This window comes from Mus pahari, chromosome 21, assembly GCF_900095145.1.
Source record: "Mus pahari chromosome 21, PAHARI_EIJ_v1.1, whole genome shotgun sequence".
NCBI classification, from domain to species: domain Eukaryota; kingdom Metazoa; phylum Chordata; class Mammalia; order Rodentia; family Muridae; genus Mus; species Mus pahari.
The window spans coordinates 43,271,892-43,284,653 of NC_034610.1; the positions used below are offsets into that span (position 1 = coordinate 43,271,892).

A 12,762-nucleotide genomic window follows, 5' to 3' on the forward strand; every position below is an offset into this window, starting at 1 on the left:
GAACCTTGGATTGGCTACCCATGAGTACTCTTAGGAAGAACACCAGAGAGAGCAGGCAGGGTCTGGCTGTCTCCCAATCTCTAGCCTAAGAGAACAGGCTGTAGACTATCTCCCAAGAAATATGTGTTCAAGTTGAGAAAGCAAGGTAGCTGTCTGCTTGAGCTAGCCCCTTTAAGGCTATGAATGAGTCATATTTAAACGGAAATGCATACAAGTCCTAACATTGATATAAAAAGAATATGTTGCTATCATACTGTCTTCTTACAGTTTTCGGGAATTGCATATGAATCAGTAAGAGCCCAGTTTGTGCAGGAAAGGAAAGAAACATGACAGTTATGTTAACAGGCAGATGTCAGAGAACCGATCGCTGAAAAAAGAAGTCGACGTTTGAAACTAGTAGCTACTGACTGCAGTTTCCACTCCTAGGGCTGGAGAAACAAAAGGAAGATATGACTAGACAGACGGTAAAGGAATTTCTCTAATTGGAGATTCGGACCCATGAGAAGTGGGTCCCGCCCATCCTTCGCGTATATGAAGAAGCTGGAAACTAGGACCAAAGGCTGCTAGAACCAAGATGCGTCTGCGAATTACTAAGAGAACACCGAGTAAGCAGCAAACAGGTCCTCCTGTCCCTCCTCCTCCAGTGCCCCCTACCGGTGAGAACTAGAAGCGCAACTGAAGCAAGGCCTGCTTTAACCCTCCAGAAGCCTTCACATCCAATCCAAGACTCTTAGGACTCTTTGAGCCAGAAGAAAACAGGAATGGTAAGGCACTCTGCAAATGGCTGCATCTCTGACTGCCTTCACCACAAAAAGGGGTTCGTTTGTTTGTCTGTCTTGTTTTCTTTTAGTTATTGAGACTCTTTTTCTTCTTAATGTCTGTTGATCCAATTTTACGGCTATTTCTCTTTATTTGTGCATTTTGCAACAGGAGTCTATGGAGGAAAGAGAGAGTATGCCTGAAGCACATGGTTAATTTCGTTTATTTTCGCACTGTGTTTAGTCCTGAGGTCTGCTTGCAGATCTTTATCCAGTGATCCCCAGCTTTTCCTGGAGGATGGCCCTCTCTGGCTTGCGAGACTTGTATTGTGTTTTGAGATTGCCCCTGCTCTTCTGTAAAATGCAAAGATGCCTGACTTCAGGGCTGTGGGGAGGAAATCGCGACCAAGGTAAGCACCATGCCTAACAGTAAATTGAGAAATATGTACCTATTTCACACTTCCAGTTTCTTCTTCCGGGATGAAACCTGACATTTCAAGTGAATGATAAGACTCTGCTGTGCTGGAGTGAGCCCTTATCCACCTCTGACCTCCATCACCCCTTGAAGCCTGTGAACTGAAATCCAGAAAGCCGCGCTCGCTCGCGCGGACTCCCTGCAGGGGGAGCTGGTTGTGCGCCGCCGCGGACTCTGGACTGCATCGCCCCGGGTCTCGCTGTTGGAGAGGAGCCCTGGGGAGGCCACGCTGCGTTCCCGAGGTGTGACCCGAGCTGACAACCCATGAACACTCCCGGGACCCCGGCGCCCGGCCACCGGGCCCTGCCGCTGCCGCCGCCGCTGCTGCTGGCCACACTGCTTCTGCTGCTGGCCGCTTCGGGACACACAGGTAGGAGAGTCGCGCCTCTCAGGCAAGGGCTACCTGGAAGGAGCTTGAAAGGGCCCACGCCAGGCTCCAGCTTGCTGAATCCGAGCTGGGACTGGGGGTACAGGGGTGGTAGTACCGTCCTGAGTGCCCCAAAGCTTGTACCTCGCGGCCCTCACTAAAACCTTGGCAGGTCCAAGACTCATAGCCTGTGGGAGCTTGTATCAGAATTTGGAAAAGCCAAATCAGCCCCAAATCAGCCACATCCCGTTCTCCTGGCAATCCTGACACGTGCACAATTGTGCTTCTGAGAAATAACAAAGCATAAAACACTAAGACATAAAGCACTAGAAGGATTTTCTCTGTTGTTCTAAAGTTAAAACCGTAACCGCTGGAATTCAGAAAGCCAAGCCGATTCACTTTTTAAAAGTTTCTTTTTCTTTCTTTCTTTTTTTCTTTCTTTCTGTTTTTCTGCCATATAAAAGCATACTCTTTAAGAAGCAAGGTATCTCACGGTTTCAATTAAAGACAACAGCCACAAGGCTTCCCAAAATATCGATTGTAATTTTATAAAATTGATTCAGGCACCTGTGCCCCAGCCTGGAAAAACCAGCGAGTGGGGAAGGAAAGTTGCTGTGAGACTGCAATCAGAGGAAACATGACGCTCACTACCGAGGCAAGAAGCATGCACGCTGGCCTTGGAGCGGTTTCTGAGCAGTGCAGTCTACACAAGAAGATCATTTTCCAAGTTCTAAATGTATGCAAATGTATGATGATATTTTACTAATCCAAGATAAACCAAATGTAAAAAGGCATATTCAAATATTCCTGATATGAATTTAGTTTTTGTTTTTAAAGCACAGTTGGAGTTTATTATAAAAGGTCTAGAGAGAGATTTAAGCATAGCCATCAAGGGGGGTGAGAGACATACATATGTATACATACACATACATACACATGAATGATTAAGGGAAGACCTCCGCATACAGTGTGTGCAATAGACCATACTGAACTTGCTTGGTTTTAATCTGAGAAATAAAGTTTGCTCACTAAGTGGGCAAAATGATATTAGAAGGCAGCAATACTCCTAACTTAACAGCAAAATCTGAAGCAAACACACACACACACACACACACACACACACACACCATAGTGCTTTGTTTGATCTATGAGACCCAGCATTTAGCATGGGACTGACCTCCACAGGTACTCTCATGAACACTAGGACAACCAGTTAGAATGTACATTAGGTCCTTGGATACCATTCCTACACTTAACCACTGAACCCATGGATAATCTTCACTTCTGCGCGAACATAAGACTTTTAAGAACTGTCTGACACTGGCATTCATGAACAGATAATAGTTTAACTTTGGGGCTGTTTTTGCACAAAATTCAGAGCTATACAAGAGAGTGTTGATAGGATCAGGCTGAATTATCCCAGGACACCCAAAGAGAAATAACACTGCATGTGGCATCAACATTTCACACACATATTGATGTTTCATTTAAGGTAAACCACTACAGGAATTTTGAATGTCCCCATTGTTCCCTAAGGGTAGTGTAACACTCTTAATGACTCCCTGCCTCTCCGGGCAGAGGTTTTACCAGATTCATCCCTATGGGCTATTAACCTCGATCTTAAAGATCATTCCTGAATCATCCTGTCTGTGTATCACTTCTGTATCTCCCCAAGGAAGAGGATCCATGATCACCATTATGTAAACAGACGTTTTAAGCCTATAGGAGTGGGAGCGGTGAATTCCTCAGCCCTTGCCCCTGTTCAACACCACCAAGACTTCCATTGCTTTTGTAATGTTCTAAATCCTGCAGTGTTCTATGTGACCTGCCCCCCCACTCTCTCTCTCTCTCTCTCTCCTTACTTTAATTACTCCCCTTCTTGTCTTTTCCAAGTTCCCAGAGCAAGCCAAATGTCCAGGATCCATATTCGCTGTTCCCTCTGATAGAATGGCCCTCCCTCATCTACCCTGGCTAACTCCTGCTGAGTCAGCATTTCACCTCACGGTGTCTTCCCTTCATCCCCTAACTGGAAAGCCAGACTTCATAGGTCTTAACTGGTCATCCTACCCAACTGCTGCTTCTTTCAATTACCCCTGCAACATCAGGGGGTAATTCATTACCTGTCCCCTGTCCGAGCAAGTCTCACAGGAAACTCGCGACCCAGACAGGCAAGATGCCCTGGCCACACTTAAAAAAATCCTTCTGTAAACAGCACAACATGTGCTCCTTGTTTTGCTCATCCATTCTCTGTGTCTCTTCTGAGCTGAAAGGTCCCACAGATCAAGGAGCATGTGTTCCAATCCAGGAGGCAGACACCATGCTGCAGCCTCTTTTCCACTCTCTGTTCACAGCCTCTTACATGGGGGTGTGCCTCGCTCCCCTTTTGCTGTCTTATTTTCATGGTGTCTCCCAATACATCTATGACTTCGTGGGCTGACTCCCTGCTGAGTTTGATGGGATGGCTACCTTACTAAATGAGAAACCTGGCCGGGCTGTCCTTCCCTTAGCTGTAATTTCTGCGACCTGCAGGGGCCCTCTTCTCATCTATTTTCTCTTCTGTGAGACAAACTCTGGCCAGACTCAGAATTTCACACTCGTACACTTTTGCCTGGCTAACAGGGGTGACTGCCCCTTTGAGCTACAGAGAAAGAAAGTATGGTTTGCCGCTCTCTGTAGAATTCCTGATGTCTGTGAGGGCGTGGTGTCAGGACAACCAAGGCGCTCTCCCGGAAGGAACGTTTTAAATGATTTTAAACGTTGTCTGTACAGAGTTCTTCCTGCTGTTTGAGGGCAGTTAATGCATCCCTTCTTGAGCCACCAAGACGGCGGCTTTCACGACTCTACCCCACTACCTGTGCTGTGTAGCCCATTCTGTAGAGTACAGAGGATAGGAATAAATCCCCTCTGCTCCCCAGACTGGCCCCAGTCACATTTCGTTTCCTCATGGGTATGTCCTCCAGCTTCCTCTGTAGATGGAGAGTCAGTCTCCTTCCATACGATTAAAGAACGAAAAGCGTTTTGTCGGCAATGGATACTTTCGGCACAGTTGTTTACATGTTTTCACCAGTTAAATTCCCCGTCCCTACTTTGTAACTGTTCTCCCTACATCCGCCTCCGCCTTCCTGCCTCCGATTAACCTGGCAGTTCTTACAGAATTCTCTTAAATAAACAAGGTATTCTTTCAGGGAAAATAGATAACCACACATTAATTGGTTTAAAGCAGTCATAACAAAGTACGACAAGCTGTGTGGCTTTAAACACAGAGCTTTATTGCTCACGGTTGTGGAAACTGGAAGTCGCGGGCATGGCAGGCTCACTCTTCCTAGGTACTGTGTGTGTGTGTGTGGGGGGGTTCTATTACAAGGTCAGCTTCCAGCTTTCAGTTGCTGACAATGTCAAGTGTTCCTAAGTATAATGCCCCAGTCACCGCCTTGTTAAGGCTGCTTCTCAGCTGCGTACACAGGAGCGTCTCCACTTTAATATCTTCAGTGGTCTGTGTCTACTAGTGAAAGGAGGAAGTCTTCCAGAAGTGTCGGGCTGGGAACCATGCGGCACTTGGAAAGCTGAGAGTAGCGATGAGGGCTTCTGTTTTAGTTTCCACAGCATCAGCACACAGGAGCACCACAGTGTGCTCTGAGCACAGAGGATGGCTTTCACCTTTCTGTATCTGCATTGTCTAGCTCCTAAGATTGCTGCACTTGCTCACAGGAGCCTGGTATAGCGGTTGCCCAAGAGGCTCTGCCAGAGCCTGACCAATGCAGATGCGCATGCTCACAGCCAACCATCCGACTGAGCACGGGGACCCCAAGGGAGGATTTAGGGGAAGGACTGAAGAAGCTGAAGGAGATGGAAACCCCATAGGAAGAACAATAATATCAACTAACCTGGATCCCCCAGAGCTCCCAGGGACAAAACCACCAACCAAAGAGTACACATGGAGGGACCCATGACTCTAGCCTCAGATGTAGCAGAGGATGGCCTTATCTGACATCAATGGGAAGGGAGGCCCTTGGTCCTGTAGAGGCTCATTGCCCCAGCATAAAGGGATGTGGGTAGGTGGGTGGGGGGAGCACCCTCATAGAGACAAGGAGGAGGAAGAGGATAGGGGCTTACAGAGGGAAACTGGGAAAGGGGACAACATTTGAAATATAAACAAGTAAAATAACCTATATATATATGTGTGTGTGTGTGTGTGTGTGTGTGTGTGTGTGTATTCACAAAGAAAAGATATTGTTGTGTCTCTGCACTTAATAGTTCATAGACTTTAAGTGCAAAATAGAATTTCATGTACAGAGGAATAAAGAATTTGAGGTGGTCAGATTACACAAAATGGACTTAGTGTTTTACACATCTACTTTGTGCTCTCAAAAAATTGAAGTATATCCTCACTCAGTGTGATTTTTAAAATATTTTTCTTTGGTGGCTTTTCATTCATACATTCATTCATTCAGTCAGTCAGCGTCATTCACTTACACACATAGGAACTGTTCTATACTCCTGGCTGACAAGCAATAGATCCTTTCTTCATGTAGTCTTCGGAGAAAGACAGAAATATTAGGGTGCGAATGCCAGAACTGAGGGGAAAGATCTACAGAAACATAGAACAGGACATCTGATCTAGTCAGAGCCCAAGGCTGAGCCTCCTGTAGGAAAGGTCTTACTACAATGTATGCTGGTGGCAGTTGGAGTCTGAAATGTCCCACACAGGCTCATGTCTTGAATGCTCCTTCCCAGTCTGTAAGCTTGTCCTAAAGGCTGTCTGCTTAGGGAGTGGGCTTGGCCAGCAGAAGTCGATCACTGGGGACAGATTCCTGTCCTTGGCTCTGGACTACTGCTTCTGCTTCCTGATCTGTGTCAGGTGGACAGCAGCTACATTATGCTTCTGCCTCTTCAGGCAGAGCTGCTCCGCCTCCACCCTCTCATTACCATAAGCAGAAACCCCTCCAAAATATCTTGATGCAAAATAATACCTTCTTCTCCTAAATTCTTCTGCTAGGTGTCCCTGTCACCATGGTACAAAGGTAACTAGGACAATGCACTGAATCACATTCTTCCTACGTAGACCAGAAGGAAAGATGCAACAGAAGATAAACACATCTTAATAGAAAAAGAAATATTAGGAGCTTTTAGAAAAATGCATATAAATTCAGCAAATAAAAGTTTCCTGTCTTAACTTTATATACTACTTCAGATATTCATATATTATAAATATATTACATAATATAGATTTATACATATGTATAAGCTTAAATATTTAAAAATAATATACAAATATGTTATTTATATTACACCAAATATTTACAATTTAATATACACTAATCTTTTTAATTTAAATATTTGCATAAATCCAAAAGGAAAGCAAACCTTACACTAAGCGAATCCTATCTCTAAATTACCTGGTATTAATGCTCTTTTTCACATACATTTCTTACTTACAAAACACATCTGAACCAAAAAAAAAAAAAATGGCAACATGGAAGAGAGGACGTTCTTTCTGAAAGTGGTGGTTACCCGGTGGGTAGGAGTTAGGAGCTCTGTGGGTACAGACCCACCTCCAGGACATTGGCAGAACATGTCACTGTGGTCTGCAGCTCTCTGTAGCGTCGATACACTGAATCCAACCACAAACAGGGAAAGGCACATGTGCTAAGCTGTGGTTTCTAATAAAGATGCCATGCCCCCACTTCCTGGGTCAACAGAGTTCTTGAAAGGCCCTGCCAATGTTAATGAATAAGTGTGCAGTGGGTGGCTCATTGGCCCAGTTTATACACCACTTCTGGAAAAGTTCCAGCTCTGTCAGTACAGCCGTGGATTGGTTGGTGCTCAGGTCTCCGAAAACCCAGGCCATCCACGGCCCCTGAATATAATATTTGGAAACAGAGTCTTTGTGGGTATAACTTAAAAGACCTCATTACCCAGACCTCATTACCCAGTCATCTGTATTTAGGCCAGACTGGTGCACTTACAGGAAGACAAGAGAACTCTGAAAGGTCCCGTGGAAGCAGAGGTGTACAAAGGTTGAAGTTACAACCACCACAAGCCCAGAAACCCCATGAGCCCCAGAAACTGGAAGGGATGAGAGAGCAGGCTTCCCAAGAACCTTTAAGGAGATCATAGCCAGGGGACACCTTGATTTGAGATGTCCAGCCTCCAAAAGTGCCTCTCTACATCTTACAGCCACCCCCTTTGTGGTACATTACCATGGCAACTCTAGGGAACTGCCACTGACTGTAGATTCTTCTCCATGGAATATCATCTTGCTGCCTGCTTCTATACTGACTTTTTCTTTTTTGAACATTGCAAAATAGTATAAGCACCTCAGTAAGCCAGCCTTCTTCCGGGGGACACACAGCAAGTAGAGCCCCATTCATTTTATTGTACCTAACTCTACAGATTTCTCGAGGCATAATTCAACTCTGAAGAAGGTCTGCCTTCATCCTGCTCACTCTCGGAAACAACGAGGCACCAGCTTGCCACTACAAAGGGGAGTCACCCTATAGCAGTGGCTCTCACCTTGTGGGTCCTGACCTCCTTGGGATCACCTAAGACCACCGATATTTACATTATAATTCATAACCGTAGTAAGAATTACAGTTAGGAAGTAGCAACAAAAATAATTTCATGGTTGGTCACCACAGCATGAGGAACTGTATTAAAGGGTCGCAGCGTTAGGAAGGCTGAGAGCCACTGGTCTATAGAAAAGTCCTGTCTAACAGTGCTTGGAATGGCTGTTATACGCTATCTCCACGGTGTTCAGTTAGACAGGCTGAATTCTGTCAGCCTCATTTCCCCCAAATCTAAACCAAGAGTGAACAGAGGTAGACTCTATTGGAGACTTTCTTGAAACTCAAAACAACATGGAACATGGCTTGGACCGTGTTTCATTTCAGCAGTCTAAAGTCTTGTGTGCATCTGTTAAGATGAGTCTGTGATTTTATTTGTCTTTCAGCCCATTTATTTGGCTTGTGGTACTTATGCCTTGTATATATTGAACCATCCCTAAATCATCAGATTTTTTTCAAATTAAGGATAGTATGTGTGTGTGTGTGTGTGTGTGTGTGTGTGTGTGTGTGTCTTTCTTTCTTTCTTTCTGTCTATGTGTGTGCGCATGCATGCATGTGTGTATGTGTGTGCATGTACACACTATATGTGTGAGTGTGGCATGTGTGAGTGTGTTGAATCCAGACAGGAATTCTTTAGTACAATTCATTGATACCCATGGGGGTGAGAAGGAGTTTGTTCTTCCCTCTCTCCCTCTCCTGGCCTTTGTCCATCTTTTCCATTTTTAAATCACTTCATATTTTATTTCCAACTCTCAATATATTATGACTTTAAAGCTCCCTCACATTTTTCTGTTGATTTTTTTTTCACACTTTTCTCTTGTTGGCTCTCTGAAGACTTTAACAATGGTGATGTCAGTGAAGAATTGTACTGCCTCTAGGACTGAGAACAGAAGGGACAAGTTTCAAAGGGAGCTACAAGTAAAATTGAAGATGTGGGCTGATATTAGAAGGTGTCTATTAATTGCACTTGGTGCTTCGGATCACAGTTCATTCCAACACTGTATCGATCCCAGATGCTTCAGCCTTCACTGCATTCTTTCTGGCAGATTTTTCTCTCAGAGGCATATAATCAAGGATTAGAGACACCAGCCTACGTTTAAGAATTATTATTTTTTTTTAACATCCTAAAGTGTGGAAAAATTGGGCATTTGTTCTTTAAAAAGCTCCTCTTCTAAAGAAGAAGGGAAGGGAAGATAATCCAGGAGATGCAGTGACAGAGGGCCAGGGTCTGTAACAGAGAACAGAGTTGGTGGATTCAGATTAACCAAGGAGGCACCAGGGGCAGGTTGGGCACCAAACCTCTCAAGGCGGGGGGGGGGGAGGGGGGGAGTTTCCTAAATTCCTTTTCTTCAGAGTTGCAGGTAGAGCACAACATCCGTGAGTCCAGGAATCTCAGTTAGTGACTAAGTTGAATCTTTGGGGAGCAAACTGCACTTTCCAAAGCATTCATACCACTTTTAAGAACCTTGGACAATCAGCTGCAAAATGCTACATTGTGCAAAAGCAAAGCACGGTTGAATCCAAAGACTGGGTTTGTTGTTAGTGCTGTTGTTGTTGTTACAGGTTTAGCAGCTTACTTATCAAAACACTGTTACTAATAGGAACAATATCCCAGATGCCCCAAGCTAATCAGTACCACCAGGACAGTCATAAGCCTTTTAAACTGTTTTGAAGATACTGTCTTTGATGGGTAGATTTCAGTATATTCATTGGGGGTGGGGGGAACAAGTCTCTATTTGAAATTCTACTTGCTTCAAGTATGAACAGCAAAATGCATAAAAACATGTTTAAGCACATAGATTTGCATATTGAGGTGTGACTAAACAGAATAACGCCAAGATTTTTTTTTGATTTTTTTTTTTTTGTTTCCCTGCATGACTTCCCCTCCATTCACCCATGTACATGTATACATTCTGGACAGGAGAAGGATGTGTCATGCTATGTTTTGTGGGCAAAACATGAACAGTCATTCCAGATTTGGAACCACTGACTCATTATAGAAACTGTCCACCTTGATGAACCAGTGAGCGTCTTGGGTTTACTTACCAGAGAGTAGGTGACTAGGAACCAAAAGCTTCCCTAAACAGTCCCATCCCAGCTCAGGGGACCACCTGAAGGAAGCTGCAGCCCTGGTACTTCAGGTCACCGCCTACCTCTTACTCATCTTTTCTGAAAGCTCCAAGACCAGGTGAAGCAGGAAGGCAGGTGGGTGGAATTCTGGGTGAACATCCTGTCACCCTCCTCTCCCTTTCCTATTGAGGGATGCTTACAGCATCATTATCACTGTCATAGACATCGATGTCACTGCATCGTCCCTGTCTCTTTGGTCATTATTTGGGGCTCAAGTATTCTGTAGGTTACCATAGCAATCCTGTTCCAATGATAGCTAATGGTCAGGTCTCCCCGTCGTATATAGTGATGGGTAATGTCCCAGACTCAGAATCCCTGCTCTGTGAGAAGGGAACCTTATGTGTATACCTTGGTGCCTATCATAATTTTTATTTTTAGTCCATCATAACCCCCCCCACTACCGCCTCACTAAATGAATTATGATTATGGATTTCTACCACAAAAACTTCGAAGTAGTTTGCCCTGTTGACTTTCTTCTGCCCTTAGAAACTACCCTCTTTAACATGCGAAATAGAATGATCCTGTAATTTTTAATTCCACAACACTGTTCTTTGGAGTATTCCTGAAGGCAGTGGGTGAGTATGCTAGCAAACAGAGCCAAGGACACTTGGGCTTCTGCATCTGCCAAATAACTGAATTCCTCAGAGCTAGTCATACAGCCTCCCTACGCTCCTATCCAGCCAGCTATAAAATGAGAATAGTTACTATGGAGGATAATGCCAAGCTAACAATTATTTTATTCAGCTTTTTCTTGGCGCCATGCTCTGCCAAGAATATTGTCTAATTAGAAACAAGCCCAAGAGGCGGGTTCATGGTTACATTGTTGCAAGTGGAGAAATTGAGACAAAAAGTTAAGTAACTTAAGAGTGTGCTTTCTGAGTGGTAAAAACGGGCGTAGGCTCCAGTGCGTATCTAGAACATCTCTGACCTGTGCATGTGAAAACAATTATCAGCAGCCGATGGGATAGAGTAAGTGGCAGTGCCTTATACAATGGACAAGTCAGAGAAACTGAGGCACACACAAGTAAAACAGAGAGGACTCAGAAAGAACAGCAGGGGTGGCTGGAAGAAAACCAAGTTCAAAGGAACTGATGTTAACACCAATGTTAGGTAATGTGTGTATTTCTTCCCAGTTAAGTACTGAGTCATAAAATACTATTAGGACTGATTTTTCATGGATACTTAGTATGCAATTAGCTGGGAGAGGAAGAGAAAGCCGCTAATATAGTTCATGGTAAATGGTTTACAATTTGCAACAGAAAAACTCCTTGGTTTCCAGCACCCTGAAGTCACACCAGTGTTTCAGATAACTCACTTGAAAGCAGTCAGATGTTTTGTTCTTTGGAGATTAAGATGGAGTTATTATGTCTCTTTACTTCCTGAAATGGGCTAATCACCCTCTGGTGCATTTTGTACTCAGTGCTTTTAACCTTGTTTCCTACAAATAGCCAACTCACTCGGGGTTGAGAGTTTTGTTTCTCGTTGTGTTGTGTTTTCCCTTACAAGCCTCTTAAGGTGTTTCCCTATTGAGAAATGAGTTTACACTCTGTACCAGCCACTTATCATGGACTGCTCTTCCTTCATTCAAATGACAATAGTCAAAGAGCTGCCAGGCATCTGCAGGTCACGCTGCTCCTGTGTGCCACGTAAGGACACCCAGGTGATTTCAAGCTATACATTGAACTACTAAGATTTGGTGGCTCAAGCAGTTTCACCACAATTGAGATGCTCAAGTGAGTCTGGGATCTGCACCAATGCCATGATTCTGTCAGCATGGCAGGTCGCTGCATAGCTTGACTCCCAACAATGCATGCATTTGTCATGTGGTGTACTTAGTCAGACGTTAAGACATGCTGTCTCACTCTGTTAAATAACTCAGAGCCCTGTGATCCTTTATTGTGCCAGCTTAGAGAAACAGAATGGGTTTGGGCATCTGAGTACATTTTTTTCCTCTGGGCAAGTCTGGGCAGGATATCCTCAAGGTTGAGATTTTTGTAGGTAGTCACGGGCTTAAGCAGCTTGGTCTCACATAGTCCCCAGAAGTGGCTGCACTTGGCCCCTCCTTATCTCAGTCTGTTTCCTGTTGCTTGTTGATCATGTTATCCTTAATATGAATGTAAGGATGTTGAAACTTCAAAGGAGAAAACTATGAGGAATCCCCGAATCTCCTCGCTCTGGCTCTTTGTTCTTTCTCTTGGAGAAATGCATCTTTTGAGAGCTCAGCAGGCATGAATCTATACCTTCGTACTATCTAAAGCAAAGCAAAATGAAAACACCTTTTATTCTCAAGTATCAAAACTACAACATTTGCCGGGCGTGGTGGCGCACACCTTTAATCCCAGCAGAGACAGCGAGGCCAGCCTGGTCTACAGAGTGAGTTCCAGGACAGCCAGGGCTTTACAGAGAAACCCTGTCTTGAAAAAGAAGAAGGAGGAGGAGGAGGAGGAGGAGGAGGAGGAGGAGGAGGAG

General features: G+C 44.5%; 1 protein-coding gene across 1 annotated transcript in view; it reads left to right on the forward strand.

The window, feature by feature from the left end:
• The first annotated feature begins 1,450 nt into the window (after nucleotides 1–1,450).
• The window catches only part of Il20ra (interleukin 20 receptor subunit alpha), a 40,270-nt gene continuing 28,958 nt past the window's right edge, over nucleotides 1,451–12,762 (forward strand). Inside the window, exon 1 of the mRNA XM_021221706.1 lies at nucleotides 1,451–1,603. Within this exon, the coding sequence (XP_021077365.1) occupies nucleotides 1,498–1,603 (106 nt within the window). The 5' untranslated portion in view covers nucleotides 1,451–1,497. The remainder of the gene's footprint in view (nucleotides 1,604–12,762) is intronic.